Source organism: Narcine bancroftii, chromosome 2 (assembly GCF_036971445.1).
Source record: "Narcine bancroftii isolate sNarBan1 chromosome 2, sNarBan1.hap1, whole genome shotgun sequence".
Taxonomy (NCBI): Eukaryota; Metazoa; Chordata; class Chondrichthyes; order Torpediniformes; family Narcinidae; genus Narcine; species Narcine bancroftii.
Window position 1 is genome coordinate 321,479,192 of NC_091470.1, and position 19,190 is coordinate 321,498,381.

The window sequence follows — 19,190 nt, forward strand, 5'->3', positions numbered from 1 at the left end:
TGGGCCAGAGAGCCTGTTCCCATTGCTGTATGTCTAAATTTAAAATTTACTGGTAATTTAGCATTTCCATGTTGATTTTCTCTATCGATCCATGCTTGTCCAACTGACTGCCTAATGCTGTCTCCTATCATTATTTGTTGAACTTTCTCGATGACTAAGTTAAACTAACTGGTAAAACACAGGATTCTGTTGATACCGTGGTTAAGTGAAAAAGCACACAAATGCTAAAGGCACTGTTTGACCTGCTGAGTTTCTTCAGCATTTGTGTGCTTTTACATGTTAAACTAACTGGTCTGTCGCTACTGAGTTTATTCCTACACCTTTTATTAAATCAGAGTCTAACATTAAAAACTTTCAACTTCAGGAGTTTATCGTTTGCAGGATTATGAACATACAAATTAAGAGTAGTTTGTCATTTAATTCCTCAACCTGCTATGATTCACTAAGATAATTGCTGATCTATTATTACTTCAACACTGTATACCTGACTGACCCCATGGTATCTGCAATTTCTTCCTTTTCTTTCTTCTGCAACTTTGGAGCAATCACATTTTGACCAGGTAATTTAGGAACAATGATCTTTTCTTGTATCAATTCAATCCATCATTAGTCTAATCAGATTAATTATATCTTTCTTTGCTGAGACTCCATGAATGTCCTCCTTTCTGACTTCATGATTAAATTTCCTTTTTGATCTTTGAATCTCTTTTTATTCTACAATCCTTTTCTGCTCTTAAACAATATTTTCAGGCTTATTTTAGGCTTTTTAAAAAAATACATACATACCGGTATATATGTTTTTATATAAATAAGTTGCCTAACCTTTTATCTGGAATCATCAGGATTGGATACCTGCTGTTGTTCGGAATCTTCCTGATTTCAGAATAATTTTGATTTTGGTCCCTTTAAGCAAATGCCTCGCAACTAGCCCCTGCTGTCCGACCCTCCCCAGCCTTCAGTCGCCCCCCCCCCTTCCCCCAGCAGTCTATATGTTGGCCTTCTCCCAACACCCCCGCCAAATTTGCTCTCTTGGCCAGGCTGAGTGCAGGGTCGGGGTTCGATGTGCACTGTACAGGAGGATCTCGACCAGTGTGTTGGTTAGGTGGTGGTCGGAGGCAACGGGGTGGCCTGAGAGCTCAGCCAAAAAGGCGGCCAATGGGGCAGAAGACCATACACGATGTGCAGAGCTGCAGAGGGGTGGGCCGTTGGGGCAGTGGTGCCGAGTGTCGGCAGCTTTCAGGCGCTCCACCAGGTTGTTGGGCCGGCCCTCAGGCACACCCCGGCAGCGCAGCGCCATCCATTGCCTGCCCCCATCTAACTCATTACAAGGCAGCATAGGTACAGTACTGCTGAGCCCAGAGTTTACAGAATGCCACACCAGATTGTGGCGATGGCTCAATGCAGGAGCAATGGCTGTCTTCATTATCCATAATCCTCCATGCAGCTGGAACTGCTCTGCATTGAGCTAGCCACCGCCTGCTTCTCTCCCAGCGGGTCCTTGGAGCAAAGAGTCACTTTCCACCGAAAGGGTGGTTATTGGTTTTTGGAATTCCAGATAAAAGGTTAGGGGAGGGTGTGTATATATATATATATATATATATATATATATATATATACATATATAGCTATCTATATATATATATATATATACATATATAGCTATCTATATATATATATACATATATAGCTATCTATATATGTATATATACACACACACACATACATACACGTTATGTGATGTAGATGTTGTGCGAACATCATATTATATACTTAGTAAAGCTATAGGAGATACTGTCGTGTACCTATAAACTTTTCATTTGTAAATAAATGATCAGTGTGGGGACAGACGTGGGGCTGTGGGGAGAGAGTGGGATCAGTGTGGTGACCAACATGGGGCTGTGGGGAGAGTGGGGCAGCAGGATCAGTTTGGGGACTGATACAGGGCTGTGGGGAGAGGGCGGGGCAGTTGGATCAGTTTGATATACAGTATCCAATTTCCTATAGCTTGCGATCGCTTTTTCTAAATTGCTGCGGACTTGCTCACGATTACTGAATAATTATGGGACCATGGACGTATTTGTGGTCAGACATTGCCAAAATGGTGTTAAGTGGCGCATACCTGTATTCGGTATGTATTTGCAAATATGCAGGGAATAGATGGATGTGTATCATATGGTAGCAGCAGAGTTTTTGTTCATTTTGGCATCATATTTGGCAAAGACATCATCAGCCAAAGGTCCTGTTCCTGCGCTGCACTGTTCCATTTACTCATCAGCCTGATTTTCACTTGAAGGACATGGATGATGAGTATTTTGAGTGAGATAGGGTGCAGACAGTTATTTTAAAAATAAGAGGAAATAAATGGAACTAATAAAAAAAGTTATGTTATGGACCATGGACAGTGACTGTGCAGCGAGAGGAAGGAGTGCGTGCTGTGTGGAGCACTGGAGCAGCAAGCTGGGAGAGTGAACAGCTGTGTGGAGCACTAGAGCCACGCACTGAAACTGGTGGGTTCTCTGAGAGTGCGCCCGCTGCTGTCCACCCCTCTCCTCCAATCAGGAGTTCCGAAGACATGCTGCGGCAGTTAAAACGTCCAACACACTGAGGAACGAACTGTCAGTGTGTACATCTGGCAGCTCCAGCTAAAAGGCACGAGGCTGAGCTACTTTATTCATGGGTGCCAGCACTGCTGTTCTGACAGCAGATTTTACACTCTGATTCCCAGAGTGTGTGCCCGATCTGTGTTTCTCCAATCTCCTTTTGAAAAGAGGACTTGGTGTGACAAAAGTCACTTGGTACACCCCAAGGAAGTGTTTTGGCAGAGAAAACTTCATGTGACAGAAGGTCACCTGATGGAACCCCAAAGAGGGTTTTGGAGAGGCGCACTTTGTGCTAGTGACAAGGAGGTCACTGTGAGAAACTCCCTTGTGAGAAAACTGAAGGTGATTGTTACCACATGAGAAACTAAGGAAAGTCTCCTGTATTCACCTGCCAAGGTTGCAAGTCTGCTCACTAACAAGTCATCTCTCTCGACATACAACTCAAAAATCTATGCACAACTGAACTAAGCAAGTAAAGCCTGGAGACTAGATTCTGTGGACTGTTCTTTTGACTGACTTACTTGACATGACTGACTTTGGGTTTTGTTTTCGAAGTTTATTTTGGGGCATTTAGGCTTATACTGTAATGGTCTGGGTATTTTCTTTCACATAAACACTAAATATATCTTTGGCTTGGCTTCGCGGACGAAGATTTATGGAGGGGTAATGTCCACGTCAGCTGCAGGCTTGTTTGTGGCTGACAAGTCCAATGATAGTTGCCTTAAAGAGTTATGTTTGGGTATTGAGATAATTATATTATTGACAATTGTTAATAAATTTTGAGTTAAACTTAAGCCATCCGTTTATGCATCTTTCAATTGCTGCCTGTGAGGCATAATAAGTAACACTGGAACATATATATGGGTGGGCAGCTGAGGCTTAGGAGGGAGTCTATGGCTAGGGCTTTTGAAGCTCAGATAGGCAGGTGGCTGAAGCAAGGGTTTATGGTCAAGGCATTGGGAACATTGGTGGGTAGGTGGCCGAGGTTAGGATCCATGGTTGGGGCATCGGGAGCTTGGATGGGTGGGTGGCCAGCCAGGGTGAGGATCCGTGGTCGGGGCATCAGGAGCTCGGATGGGCAGGTGGTCAGGGGATCCAAGAACTTGGATGGGTAGGCATTCAGGTCCAAAAATAGGGAGGTTCACTTTTACATGGATCATACAGAAAACAAGTGATTTTTGGCCAAAAGAGGGGATTGACCATTGCACAGGATTGATTAATTCATGAGTATATACAATAATAAAATATAATGGTGTCATTATGAGTATAGAGTACAAAAATGAACTCAACATTATTTAGTAAAACTGAAATCATATGTGAATTTATACATTTTTTAAAATGTTATTTTGTTAGGCAAATACCTATAATGTTTCCCCACAAGGGCATATCATGTACTTCTAGCCACTATTTTGTTTACTGAAGAATATTAGACTCTGGCAAATTTAAAGCTTCCTTGAATAGTGATATCAAATAATCCATAGCCACAACATAATCGGATCTTTGCTCAATACTAAAATATCATAAACTTGGATTCTTTTCTGCATTGCAGAATTGGTTTACTACTATCAATACAGAGGACTTTGGACCAGAGTAAATGTGTTACCAGTTAAAGCAAGCACAAAATCATTCAAATCACAGCACTAAACCACACACAACTTTAATGTTTTTATGCGAAATTTAGCATTAATATTGCACTGCAACAAAACTCATTGTACTGTACATACCACATCCATAACACATGTAAATTCCACCTAAAGAAAAATAGGTTGAGGAATACTTCAAATACTTGGGCAGAGAAATTGAAAGTAAAGCATTTCCTTGATTGCATAAATCTTTTGAATACTACACAGCATACAAGAGCGTTCATTGTATTGCCACTGGAAAATATCACATTTAATCCAAGAAAAATTGTTTCACAACTATGGTAAAGATTTTGAAGATCAAAGGCAGTGATTAGACACAATGTGTTATGGTTACAGTCAAAGTGATCTTTGAGATCAGTAGAGCTATTTTGGTGCTTTAAAAGAAGCAGAAATGTTACTGGATAGGTTAAAAAAAATAAAGTTACAAGTGAGATGCGAATCAAAAACACATTAAGAAACTTGAGAGGAAAAGGATGACTTTCAAAGTCAGAGGATTTAAAAATGGATTTACTCAGTGGGAAAATGTAGGTACTTCTTCCAAAGTTTGCGAGATAACATCTGAAGACAAGAAATCATCATATTCACTATAAAGATAGCCAATAAAATAAGCTGTATGGCTAATTTTTCTGCAACAACAGGATTAAAGGAAGAGAAGCTGGAGTCCAAGAAGAAGGTAGGCCATGCAGTGAGCACGGGATAAAATAGGGGAAAGAGGTGACGTTTCAAGGTCACACTTCGTGATGGGCGGGGGTAAAGGAGGGAAACATCAACAACTAATGGGTCTTCATCCTCATGGGGGAAAAAAAAGCCCTAAAGCATATTTCTAAAAGTGAGGATAGAATGGACACAAATGGTCAAGAAGATGGTTATGCATATAGAAACTAGGGATTAATTTTACACTACTTATTGATCCTACATTAAAAAAATGTCTTTACTGGAGGTAAGTGGGACATGGTAGGGCCTGGTTTGAACCAACAATGTATGCCAATCTAAATACATATCAGATATGTTAAGGTTTATATATAGATTACACTTTCCAAGTTCTAATATTTCCCAATTTCAAAACGTGTCATCTTCAAGGAAACATGAGGGACGATATTCCAAATTATTATCTTATTAATCCAATAAACCAAACTTTGTAGATGAAGCTTTAAGTAGCTTTAACTCATTGATAAAACAGATAAACATTTTGCATAACATCACATTGAGATTTTCATAACAGTGAGTAAACAAAGCATAGTGTATAATGATATAACAATATTCAACTTTAAACAGATACAAGAAGAAATAGACAAAATAAGATGAATTAAGATGAATTCAAAGAAAAGTATCTCGAGCTCCGTCATGATTCTTCGAAGAATGAGATACAAGCTCTCCGTCCGCCCAGATATTACGACATATGATGTCATAATCACTACGGTAACACTAAAAATAACAATTTTTCTTAAAGGGATAGGCAAAAATTAACTATGAATCAAAAACACAAGGTTTTAACCTCAATATTATACTCTTTATTTGATGGATTGAAGCTGGGAACTTTTCCCAGAGGGAATTAATGGGTTAAGCAAAAAAACCCAGTTTTTTGTCTGGCAACAATGACATAAAAATCAATTGTGGAAGTAAATCAGACAGTAATCAGCTTCAGTTATCATGATAAATGGAATGTTAAATTTACACTGGACAATGAAGATTTTGCTTCCTGAACACTTTTTGGGTGTATTTTATGGATTTTGGGCTGCTGATCATGAAAAATCACCTTAAAAATTTCCTATCACATACCATTTTTTCCTATCACAAACCTATTTTTGCGATTTCCTGACATATTTTAAGTCTACTTCAAGAAAACAAAACCATGAGGTGCAACATGTCATTGAAAATTCATTTTCTGCGCTCGCATTTGGACCTTTTCTGTGTTAATTTTGGTAGTCAGTGACGAGCATGGTGAAAGGTTTTACCAGGACATTGTGACTGTGGTAAAATGATATTAGGGCAACTGGAACCCATCAATTCTGAGGTCACGAGAGGCATCAGATGCTGAGTACAAATTAAAATCGGCGGCAAAACATTTTTAGGTCAGTTGAACTAACGCAATCAATATGCGATTAAATATGCTGAATTTAATAAACGTTAATTTAAAGTTTCTTCAACTTACTACGGGATATAGCAAATCTGAAATTATCTTTTGTGTTTACCTTGAAGTTGTCTACCATAATCTCCAAATTTTTTTTATCAGGAAGAAAACCTTTTGAAAATTTGTTGTCCAATGTTACCAAAGTAAACAAAGAAAAGTAAAAGAATATACAACTACGAACTTCAAATGAGATGTAATGCCTTCGGTTTTCTAAATATCTTTTTAAATAAATTACCCATGTCCCTTTCAGACTTGGTTTAACACAACAGTTAGCTTAGCGGTTAGCACAATGTTGTTACAGCACCAGCAACTGGGGTTCGAATCCCATGCTGTCTGTCTCCCCGTGTCTGCGTGGGTTTCATCCCACTGTTCAAAATGTACTGAGGTTTTAGGTTAATATAATTGAGCAGTAAGTGCTCATAGGCTGAAAGGGCCTGTTACTGTGCTGTATGTCTAAAAAAATAGCTAAATATGGCATTAAACCCAAACTACTGTAATGAAGTGTCAGAATAGGCTAGACCATGACAAGTAAAAAAATGACAAGGAGAGAATTATTCAAGCCTGATGACCAGACATTTCAGAACGTGATTTTTAATACTGCTTGCGAAGCAGATATTCAGATCAATTCATCTGAATTTATCAAACCAGATTACACTACATCTGGTCTGTGTGTTTGCACCCTGTGGTAAAACCACTATTGTATATATTTGTCATATGTAAATGTCATATAACCATAACCATATAACCATATAACCACTTACAGCACAGAACAGGCCAGTTTGGCCCTACTAGTCCATGCCGTAACAAATCCCCACCCTCCTCGTCCCACTGACCAGCATCCGGTCCATACCCCTCCAGTCCTCTCCTATCCATGTAACTATCCAGTCTTTCCTTAAATGTAACCAATGATCCCGCCTCGACCACGTCTGTCGGAAGCTCATTCCACATCCCCACCACCCTTTGCGTAAAGAAATTTCCCCTCGTTCCCCTTATAATTTCCCCCTTCAATCTTAAACCATGCCCTCTAGTTTGAATCTCTCCCACTCTTAATTGAAAAAGCCTATCCACATTTACTCTGTCTGTCCCTTTTAAGTCCCCCCTCAATCTTCTATGCTCCAGAGAAAAAAGCCCTAGTCTGCACAACCTTTCCCTGTAACTCAAACCTTGAAATCCTGTCAACATTCTCGTGAACCTTCTCTGCACTCTCTCTATTTTGTTTATATCTTTCCTATAATTTGGTGACCAAAACTGTACACAGTACTCCAAATTTGGCCTCACCAATGCCTTGTACAATTTCATCATAACCTCCCTACCCTTGAATTCAATACTCCGATTTATGAAGGCCAACATTCCAAATGCGTTCTTCACCACACCATCTACCTAGTATCAGCCTTGAGGGTACCTTTCCTGGTTGACCTTGCTCTCACCGGCTGGCTCGTGACCCCCCCCCCCCCCCCCACCACTTTCTTCCCCATAAAGGATGTCATGCCACAAGCCTGCCCCCAGTTCAAGTCCAGGTCAGTGTTAGCGACGAACACAGGGATGCTGCCCATCTCTTGTAAATAAAATCCTTCAGTCTTTGTGTAATAGATTGTGCTTCACGCCCTACTCTCCCTCCCCCCCCTTTCATAGCATTATTCTAAATTTATTCTAGACTTTTTAATGACTGTTGTAGCAAATGACTGAGGCCTAACTTCTACAACCATTCCATGAAGTGATATTTGAAAACATTTCAAATAAATTTAAGAAATTAAAACAAAATAAACAAAACCTGCATTTGAAATTTAGGTTAGCAACATTATTCAAAAGGCACTCACACCAGTGATCCCTGGCTTAAAACTGCAAGGCTAGAAGTAAAGAGTGGCCGTCTTTTGAGGTTCCATCATTGAAGAAACCTGTGAACAGCAGCAGAATGGAAGATTACATCCATGAATCCAACTTGTGTCTAACTTTTGGGTTGAAAGGAAGATCTACTATTGGAACAACTAGGAGAGTTGCCTCAAAGCTCCAGCAATGAAGATTCTATTCTGACCTCTGATGTCATGTGGAGTTTGTACATTCTCAATGCAACTGTACAAGTTTCTTCCAGTGCTCCAATCACGTAAATATGTTTGCAATGTCTTTATATGTGTTTTCATGTTTTTACACTGTCAACCAAAAAACACTGTTTTGTCCAGGTGTACTTTACAATGGTATGATAATAAATATGAACTTAAATTAAGAGCCTGAGATATTGCAGGAAGTGGACAGCATGCATTGAAAACTGTCACATTGAAAACAAAAACATTTGAATAAAGGGATTATTTTCAAGATAGATATCTACTCCTTTCCTCTTCACCTTGCAAACACTGTAATTTTACATGGCTCTACTACTTCCTCTGGCAACTCCACATACCTATCTCCTTTTGAGTGGAAAAACCTGCTCCTCAGACTTTTTAAAAAATTCTCCTTCCATCCTTAAACCTCTAGTTTAAGATTCCCCTATCCTTTGAAAAAGACTATCTACCCTATTATGCCCCTCATAATTTTAAATGTGATCAAAATGGGGAGGTTAGTGAGCAATGAACAGAATTAGTTGCAAGGTTACAGTGGAATGGGATGAGGAGAAATGAGATTGAAGGGCAAGCACAAAGAAAATGATCTCCTTCTGTGCCAAGACAGACAAGGTAAATCACATAGTAGAGCTGATGCCTCACAGCTCCAGTGACCTGGGTTCAATCCTATCCTTTGGTGCTGTCAATGGAGTTGGCAACCATTTGGGATTCTCCCACATCCCATAGAAGTGTGGGCTGATGGCCACTGTAAAAACGTCTCAAGTATGTGGGTAAGTGATAGAAATCAATGGGAATGTGGAAAGAACAAAACAGGATTACTGCATTGAAGGCTTAATAGTCAGTGCAGACATATGGATGAAGGGTCAAGCTGTATGACTCAATGCAATAGCATTTAAACAACAAATAAAAAAAGTTTTAAAATTCTTATCAAGTGGCAAGCAACAATGAGGTACTTAAACACAGTAATTTGGAGGTGTAGATTCACTTTGGTTTAACATGCTAGATGTCTACATCTATCCAAAGGACCAATTTTCCAGAAATTTTGATGACCGCATTTTAGTATTTTGTATGGAAAGATCGCCAAGAGAGTTAGTTCAAGAAAGACATGCTCACTGGATTCTCTACAAGTTCAAATGTTACTGCAATATTATACGAGAAAAGGTAAATGTATAGTGTTTAGAATTAACCAACAGCTTATTTTTTTTCTTTAGTGTTATTTGATTGCAAGTGGAAGTGTTCAGCTATCTTTTGCTGATTCATATTACTGATAACTTCTGAAGAAGAGTACTTGAAAATGTATGCCACAATTAACATCAAAGTACTCGAGATGGCAGAGGCCAACAGCATCGAATCCACGCTGCTGAAGATCCAACTGCGCTGGGTAGGTCATGTCTCCAGAATGGAGGACCATCGCCTTCCCAAGATCGTCTTATATGGCGAGCTCTCCACTGGCCACCGTGACAGAGGTGCACCAAAGAAGAGGTACAAGGACTGCCTAAAGAAATCTCTTGGTGCCTGCCACATTGACCACTGCCAGTGGGCTGATATCGCCTCAAACTGTGCATCTTGGCGCCTCACAGTTCGGCGGGCAGCAACTTCCTTTGAAGAAGACTGCAGAGCCCACCTCACTGACAAAAGATAAAGGAGGAAAAACCCAACACCCAACCCCAACCAACCAATTTTCCCCTGCAACCGCTGCAACCGTGTCTGCCTGTCCCGCATCGGACTTGTCAGCCACAAACGAGCTTGCAGCTGACGTGGACATTTACCCCTCCATAAATCTTCGTCTGTGAAGCCAAGCCAAAGAGAAGAGAGAGAGTATGGTTTATACATTCATGTATATTTTATGTACGTTATTTCTTTTTTGTTTAATTAAGAGAAACAGTAGAAATGCCATGTCAACATGTTAAACTTTGATATTTCTGTGAAAGTAATTATTAAAATTTTAATGGCAAAAGTTATATAAATAACCCTTTAATTCAGGTAAGAGATTATATTTATACTTCACCATCAACAAAAGTGAATTAATTTGACTCCATTATTTTACCCATTGAAAGACAAACCACTTCATGAGATAATGCCATCCGAGACATTTTATAATTGTGTAACCAGTTGCTCTTACTGGGCATGATTTCAGAAACAAATCCCTGTTTTTTTTTGTTTTAGATTGCTTCAGGACCAATCTGCACATCTCCATGGGTATACCTTTCTGCAAATTTCAATCAGTTAATAGGAGTCAATTAGAGAATCCTGTAAAACAAAAATTAAAGCCTAATCCAACTAAAGGCAATGATAGGATTATTTTTGTTATTTTTTTCCACTTACCAGGATTTAAGCAAGGAACCTGGGTGTATTCACACTCTCTTTCATGTCTGTCAATCGCTTCTAAAGAACAGATGGTTTCACAGCCATGCTGTCTATTTCTGCACCAGATCTGAAGACGATTCAAATCATTTCTCATATACCTAAATTAAAAATGTAAGGAATTACCCTCTATTATTTTTTATATTTAATCTTATGGGCAATCTAGCCAAACTTTTTTTTGAAACATATAATTTTCTATCATGAAACAATGAATCAGTTAAACAATGGCTCAATTTTAAAGTTCTCCTGCTTTTTAAAAAAACCTTCTATGATCTCTAATCTTTTTTAGATCGAAAACCTTCAATATTCTTGCTTTAATTTATGGATGTGACAGCGACATTGCTGCTATAGTAGCATTTATTGCCCACCCCCAATAGCTTCCAAGAGAATGGCAGGGTTCCCCCTTCTTGGAGTGTAGCAAATACCCTGGTAAACATATTCTTTGGGTGGAGTTCCATAGTTTAGCCCAGGAATTTTTTTGTTGTAACTTCACTGTCAATGTTAATTGGATGACCAACTTGAAATAAACCTGTAGTTAGTGGCATTTTCATGCACTTCTTGTTTTTAACCTTCCAGGTGGTCAAGGTCACATTTACTTATGGTGATTAAAGGCAATGCATTTACTTGGTAGTCCATACTGCAGTTGAATTGATTTATCATGGAGGGAATCAATTTTTTGGATGATGGAAGGAATGCTGATCAATCAGCTTCCTTTGACCTGGATGATTTTTTAAATTTACTGTAATTACATACACGGGTATAAAAAAGTATTCCATCACATTCAAGATGCCTGCCATGTAGATGGAAAGGCTTTTGGAAATAAGGAGTGATTTGATATGGATCTATTCCTATTTTCTGGCAATGTCTCAAAATGTCAAAAGAAGCTGATTAGACTTCTTTATCCAAGACCATCTTCATCAAGCAGCTAAGTTCCATTTATTCTTGATCACCTCCAATTTTAATTGGTAAACTGGCAGTTATGCCTTCGGCATCAAGGAATATTCTGCAAAAAGATTAAGGGCTTTGCAACTTTAAGGTGTTCCTTAAAATCTTACACCTTGACAAGATAGAGACTATGTTTTGATATCTCCTTGCATTGCTCAGAATCAAATGTAGTTTGCTAATGTTCCAGTTGCATGTCTTTGAATGCTTTGCAACATTAAGATCATGGAAATTAGTGTTACAAAACATTTTAAATCAGATTTAGAAGTCATGTGATTTACTTATGATACTTACAAGCTCTTATTTCTATTTCAAGACTGAGGAATGAGAAAAAACAAGCTTAACAAACAAACAATTATATTAATATAATGTGTGAACTCGCCAGGCTCTAAAGATGATAGTGGGGACGAGCTCCCACTGCTGCTCAAATGCTCTTCATGACGTGCCACTCAAACAGCCTCTGACAACCAAGTCTAACTCCTGGCCTTCACATGTGGCATAGTTCTTATACCTGGTGGAGCTGTTCTCACTGACAGGAGAAGGGGCAAAGGGGGGGCCATTGGCGCCTTGAAACCAGTTGCTCTGGGTAGATGGGGCTCATCTGGGAGAGGGAAATCTCCGATTTCAAACCTCTGCAGCTTTGTGTCTATACCCGATCATGGGAAAGGCTTTGGGAGTAAACCCAGAGGAAAAATCCGGAGTCAGAGACCCAAAGGCAGCTGACTGCTGTACTCTGCAACTCTTGGTTCCTTTGGACCTGTCATTAGCATGGAGAGGGGGGGCCCTATTGCATGGGCCACAGTTGGATCTCCATATCAACTCTGCCCTGGCTTGCGCCCTGGAGACGCCACTCCACAGTGACTACCTGAGGTGCAGTGCCCATGGTCAACCACAACCGACAGAGGCCAAAGAAGAACCTGCCAGTATCACTGTCAAATAAGCACCAAGATTGATGGTGCATTAAAAACAAATAAGTTTAACAGTCCCTTGATTTGGCACTAAACCAAACATCTGAATTCATTCTTCTCAGAATAAAATCTCCACAGCAAAACATTGCTCAAAAATTAAAATTCACTTGTAAATTTAAAGGTTTTAATTTTATGCTCCTGTCTCAATGGTGACATGGATCCATTCCAATTTATTTGCCTACCCATGGCAACAAGCAGATACCATCTCATTGGCTCTTCACAAAACCCTGGAACATCTGGGTTCCAAATACATACAATTGGATGTACTTTATTGATTACATTCAATACCTTCATTCCCTCAAAACTAATCAGTAAACTCTGAGACCTGGACCACAGTACTTTTTCTGTAGCCTGGATTTTGTCACCTTTAGACCCCAGTTAGTGTGGATTGGCAAAAACATCTCCACAATCTCAATCAGCACTAGAGCATCAAAGGGATGCGTTTTTAGCCCCCTGCTCTACTCGCTTTATATCTATGACTGTGTGGCTAGGTACAACAGCATCACATACAAGTTTTGGACTGTATTAAAAGGGGATAATGAGTCAGCATCCAAGAGGGAGATTGAAAATTTGTCTGAATGGTGTATAAACAACAACCTTTCACTCAATGTCAACAAGACCAAGGAACTGATTGTGGACTTTAGGAAGGGAAAACAAAAGGTATATGATCCAATAATCATTGGGGGATCAGAAGTGGAAAGGGTCAGCAACTTTAAATTCTTGGGTGTCACTATCTCAGAAGACCTGTCCTGGGCCATTGTGAAGAAAGTGAACAACAGCGACCCTAGTTCCTCAGGAATCTGCGGATATTTGGTATGTTTTTGAGAACCTTGGCAAACTTGTACAGATGTGGTTGAAAGTATGCTGACCAGATGCATCATGGCCTGGTATGGGGGCACCAATACCTTTGAATGAAAAATCCTGCAAAACATGCTGGACTCAGCCCAGTACATCATAGGCAAAACTCTCTCCACCATTAAGAAAATCTACAAGGAGTGTTGCAGTCAGAGAGCAGCATTAATTATCAAGGATTCACACCACCCAGGACATGCTCTGTTCTTGCTGCTGCTAATAAGAAGGAGGTACAGGTGCCACAGGACTTGTACCACCTGCTTCAGAAATGGTTGCTTCCCTTCAACTATCAGACTCATGAACTACAGGCTCATTCAGAGACTCTTTTAAGGACCCATTAGTGATTAATGAAAAATGCTTGCCCTTATTTTTAAGTCTAGACTTTAAACATATATTCAACTGTTTCTGCTGTGTTGTCTTAGCACATCTATTTATTATATATACGGCACCTATGGGGATTGGTAATGCCAGATAAGTGAATTTTCTGGTTGCTTGAGATTGAGTGTTGCACGATTGGTGAAAAATTTAACTTTTATATTGTTTTTACCTACAGTATTTATTTTACATGATTTGTTTTGCTGGTTGCTTGAATTCCAGATTATGGGGATTTTACTGTACAGGAAAAATGTGCAAATATGTCAATTCACTGCAATAAATTTACTTATAAAGTGTAACAGATAAAGGTGCCTCATAGGAAATAAGCATACAAGCTTTTTTAAAATGTTACAGGTAAAGTCTGGAAAATTACCTGAATAGTGGTCGAAGCACGGATGTGTCCAGGCTCTGCCGATCTTCAGGACAATTATGGTTCTGTATGAGCCACCCATGAATACATGAAGTGCAGAAGGCATGCTCACATGGAGCCTGTAATGGGTTCTCCAGCACATCTCGGCAGATGCAGCACAATAGCCCTTCATTTACGTAACCAACAAATCGCTCTATATCATATCCCATTCTATTACAGAAAACAGATGAATAAGATTAAATGTTAAAAATAAATAAATTACTATACTATTTGTTTTAATATTGAATAAAGCAATTGTTTATTGCTCTCAATTAATTAACAATATGATTCAGACAACACAATGAAAAAATTCTCATGAGTTGACCCTACATTATTTAGAACCATAGAACATTACAGTATAGAAACAGGCCCCTTCAGTCATTCTAGTCCATGCCGAACCATTTTTTTTGCCTAGTCTCACATCCATACCTATCCCTGCCCACATTCTTCTTAAATGTTAAAATTGTGCCTACATTCACCACTTCAGCTGGCAGCTCGTTCTACACTCCCACCACTCTCTGTTTGAAGAAGCTCCCCATCATGTTCCCCCGACATTTCTCCTTTTACCCATAACCATGTCCTTTGGTTTGTATCTCACCTACCCTCAGTGGAAAAAGCTTACCTATATTTACTCTGTCTATTCTCCTCATAATTTAAAACACATTTATCAAATCTCCCCTCATTCTTCGATGTTACAGGGAATAAAGTCCTAACCTGTTTAACATTTCCCTGTAACTCAGTTCCCGGAAGTCCGGGCAATATCCTAGTAAATCTTCTCTGAACTCTTTCAATATCTTATACAACTTTACCATAAAATCCCAACTCCTATACTCAATACTTTGATTTATGAAGGCCAATATGCCAAAAGCACTATCCACCTGTGATGCCACTTTCAGGGAATTGTGTATCTGTATTCTCAGAGTCCTCTGTTCTACCACACTCCTCAGTGCCCTACCATTTACCATGCATGTCCTTTCTTGGTTTGTCCTCCCAAAATGCAACACCTCAAACTTGTCTGTATTAAATGCCATCTGCCATTTTTCAGCGCATTTTTCCAGTTGGTCCTGATCCCTCTGTAAGTTCTGAAAACATGCTGATCCATATGACCACATAATAATCCAGATCACTGATATAGATGACAAAGATCCTGGAGGCACATCATTAGACATAGGCCTCTGGTCATCCACCATTCCGTGTGGCTTTTCCAGTCCAGCGACTGTTGAATCAGTTCACTACTTCACCATGAATACTTAGCATCTGGAGCTTTCTGACTAAGCACCCATGTGAGACTTTGTCAAAGGCCTTACTAAAGTCCATGTAGACAACATCCACAGGCATTTTTTCATCAACTTTCCTGATAACCTCTGCGAAAAATTCTATAAGATTGGTTAAACATGGGGGGACGTCACATGATGAGGTAGAGTCAGGAAGTAGAAATCTGACTCTCCTATAGGAATTAGTTTAAAAAAAAGTATAAAATTGATAAAGAGACCGAATCCAGAGTATTGGAACTGGATTAAGAACAAACAGAAAATATTTTTTTCAATGTCACCAAAGAGGGGGAAAACATCACTGAACTGTCGGGAAGACACCAAGAAAAACGACAAGGACAAGAAGTAAGGCCTACCACACAGATAGATCTAGGCGCTGTGATACGAGCTCCCAAGGCTGTATTCAAGCGATCTGCAGCGCCATCTCATCTGCAGTTACGGAGAGACATCGACGAGGATGAAGAAGCGGTACTGCACATATGTGAGCAGTCGCAAATCAAAAGAGTATGAATAACTCGGTGGAGAAGGTAGCCTTTTTTAAATACTACCAGCAGAAGGAGAATATGAAGCTGAACTTTGGGCCAGTGATAAATATGAAGAAGAAGAAATAATATAATTGGTTGCTACTAAAGGAAGTAGCAAATTTAAATGCAAGTCAGGCCGCAAGGGTTAAGTGCTGAAGCTTTAATGTTTGTAGAAAATAAGATTGGATATTTAAAAATCAGAAGAAAAAACGAAGATATATTATGAAATAGTGAATAAATAATTTGAAGATATGGAGGAAAGAGTCAACAATGAGGAATTTGGTATGGAAATGACTCAGGATAGAATGGATAAAATGGAGAACACAACGGATGCACTTGGTGCTATAAATAAACAAGTGTGTGAGAAAGCAGACCTATTAGAGAATTTTAGTGGAAGAAACAATATCAAAATTGTTGGTCTTAAAGAAGGTGAAGAAGGGGACAATATAATAACCTTTATCAATGTTGGATTCCTGAAATTCTTGGACAAAATAAATTTGAATGTGTCACTGAGATAGAAAGAGCGCATAGAGCTATAAGAATGAGATCATTACCAGATCAAAAACCATGATCTATATTAATAAAGTTACTTTGCTACCAGCTTAGAGAGAAAATATTAGAATTAGCAGCAAAACAAGCTAGAGAGAAAGAGTGCAATGGAATATCACAGGAATAAGATTTTCTTTTATCCTGTTATGAGCTTTGAGCTGTTGAAGAGAAAAAAATTTAATCTAGTAAAGGTATGTGCAGCTTCTCAGCTCCCTGGGGCTGAAAGTCTTGGGCTGGCCATGCGCTGAGGGCTGTGTTGGCGCCAGTGTGTCCAAATGTTCTCTCAGTTTCTTGAGGGGTGCTGCTGGTGTTTCCTCGGTTTCTCTGGTGGCGGCCATGAACTCCCCAGGGATGACCAGGGATGCTCCTTACACTATTTCAGCTGCCAAGGCATGGAAGTCCTACTTGGATGCGGTACAGATTCCCAAGAGGACCCATGGCAATTTGACAACCCAGTTTGGACCTTTAAGTTGGGTCATCAGCGCTGCTTTGAGGTACCTATGGAACCTCTCCACCAACCCGTTGGCCTGGAGATAGTATACCGTGGTGTCGTAGAGTTGGGTTCCCAAGAGGCTGGCTAAGACTGCCCAGATCCCCGAGGTGAATTGTGCACCCCTATCTGATGTCAGGTGCTCTGGTACTCTGAATCAGGTCACCCACGTGTTTATTAGGGCTCTGGTGCAGGCCACCTTGTTAGATGGTCCACCATCATCAACCAGCACCGTGCCCCCTGTAACACCAGCAGGAGTCCCACAATGTCTACGTGCACATGGCTGAATCACCGTCATGCCAGTTCGAATGGTTGGGGGGGGTGGGGCACCTTAATGTGTGTCTGTACCTTTGATGCCTGGCAGTGCATGCAAGTTCTATCTCATTGGCTGACCTTCTTGCGGAGGCCATGCCAGAGAAACCTGGTGGCTACCCTCTTAACAAATGGTCCTGATGGCTGGGTGTCGATCACAGGTCGTCTCCATTCTGCCAAGACAATGGGGCGAGGCTTGCCAGTTGAAATGACACAAAGGAGGATCTGGTCGCCGGGGCCGATGTGGACGTCCTCCAGTTTGAGTCCTGTCACTGCCATCCTGTATGCGGGGATGACAAGGTCCATCTGTTGTATCTGGGCCAGAGCCGGGTAATCGATTCCTTGGGATAGAGTCTGTATTGTCTGGACTGTTGGTCAAGACAGTGTGTCAACCATTACATTGGTCTTCCCTGCAATGTGCTCTATATCCGTGGTAAATTTGGATGTGTAGGACAGGTGCTTCTTCTGCCTGGCTGACCAAGGGTCCGACACCTTATTGAAGGTGAAGGTCAATGGCTTGTGATCCGTGAAGACCTTGAATCGCCTCCCCTCCAGGAAATATCTAAAATGTCCAACCACTAAGTGTAATGCCAGGAGCTTGCAGTTGAAAGCACCATACTTGAGCTCGGGGTGGCGGGGAGGGCAGAGGTGCCTGCTGAAGAAGGCCAGGGTTGCCATTGCTCCCCAACCAATTGCACAAGTACACCCCCAAATGCTGTACTGGATGCGTCCACCATGAGGGCGGTCGAGGCGACTGTCCTCAGATGCACCAGGAGTGCTGTGTTGGCCAGGGCGTCTTTGGCCTTCTAGAAGGCTTCTGAAGCTTTTTTGTTCCACTCGACCACTTTTTGCTCCCCCACCATAACCGAGAATAATGAGTGCATGATGCGGGTTGCCATTGGTATGAAGCGGGGGTATAAATTAATTATACCGGCAAATTCCTGGAAGCCTTTCACCGTATGTGGCTTGATGAAATGCCTGACAGCCTCTACCTTTTCGGGCAGAGGTGTTGCCCCATGTCTATTGATTCTGTGGCCCAGGAAGTCTATTGTCTCTTGCCCGAACAGGCATTTGGCCAGGTTGATGGTCAGGCCAAACTTGCTGAGGCAGGTACATAACTGTTGTTGGTGGTTCTTGGTGGTTGCAACTGGCTATCAGAATGTCTTCCAAGTAAATGAATGCAAACTTGAGATCCCAGCCCACCACATTCATCAGCCTCTGAGCCGCATTTTTATGCTCGAAAGGAACTCAAACAAACCGAAGGTTGTGATGATGGCAGTTTTAGCAATGTCCTTCGGGTGGACATGTAGCACGTGCTATGGCACTGACACAAGGTGAGTATAGTCGATACTAACTTTATTGATGGTTCACTCTGCCTTATAACAACCTGCTGTGCCTGGTTGTTATAGCACTTCCAGCAGAAATGACGTTACCGGCCTTCTGACCGTGGATAGGCCGGAGTTCCCGCCAATACTCGCTGTTTCCTGCTGTGCAGCCGACAGCTCATGAATAAAACTGATTTAGTCGGCAAGGTTCTTGCAGAATTGCTGCGTTTGGATGCCATCTTGCGTGATGGGACTCTGAGGGCTTCCACACCATCATGTATGATGGATTCGATATTATTACATTATTATATTTTGATATTAATACATTTTTGGAAAACAAATAAAATATGCAAAATAAATTGGATAAACATGACCTACCGC

At 40.6% G+C, this 19,190-nt stretch overlaps 1 protein-coding gene across 1 annotated transcript in view; it reads right to left on the minus strand.

The window, feature by feature from the left end:
• The window catches only part of rnf41l (ring finger protein 41, like), a 43,491-nt gene that overhangs the window by 17,451 nt on the left and 6,850 nt on the right, over nucleotides 1-19,190 (minus strand). The window contains exons 2-3 of the mRNA XM_069921878.1: nucleotides 14,303-14,509; nucleotides 10,754-10,893 (exon numbers count right to left, since the gene is read on the minus strand). Of these exons, the coding sequence (XP_069777979.1) occupies nucleotides 10,754-10,893; nucleotides 14,303-14,508 (346 nt within the window). The 5' untranslated portion in view covers nucleotide 14,509. The remainder of the gene's footprint in view (nucleotides 1-10,753; nucleotides 10,894-14,302; nucleotides 14,510-19,190) is intronic.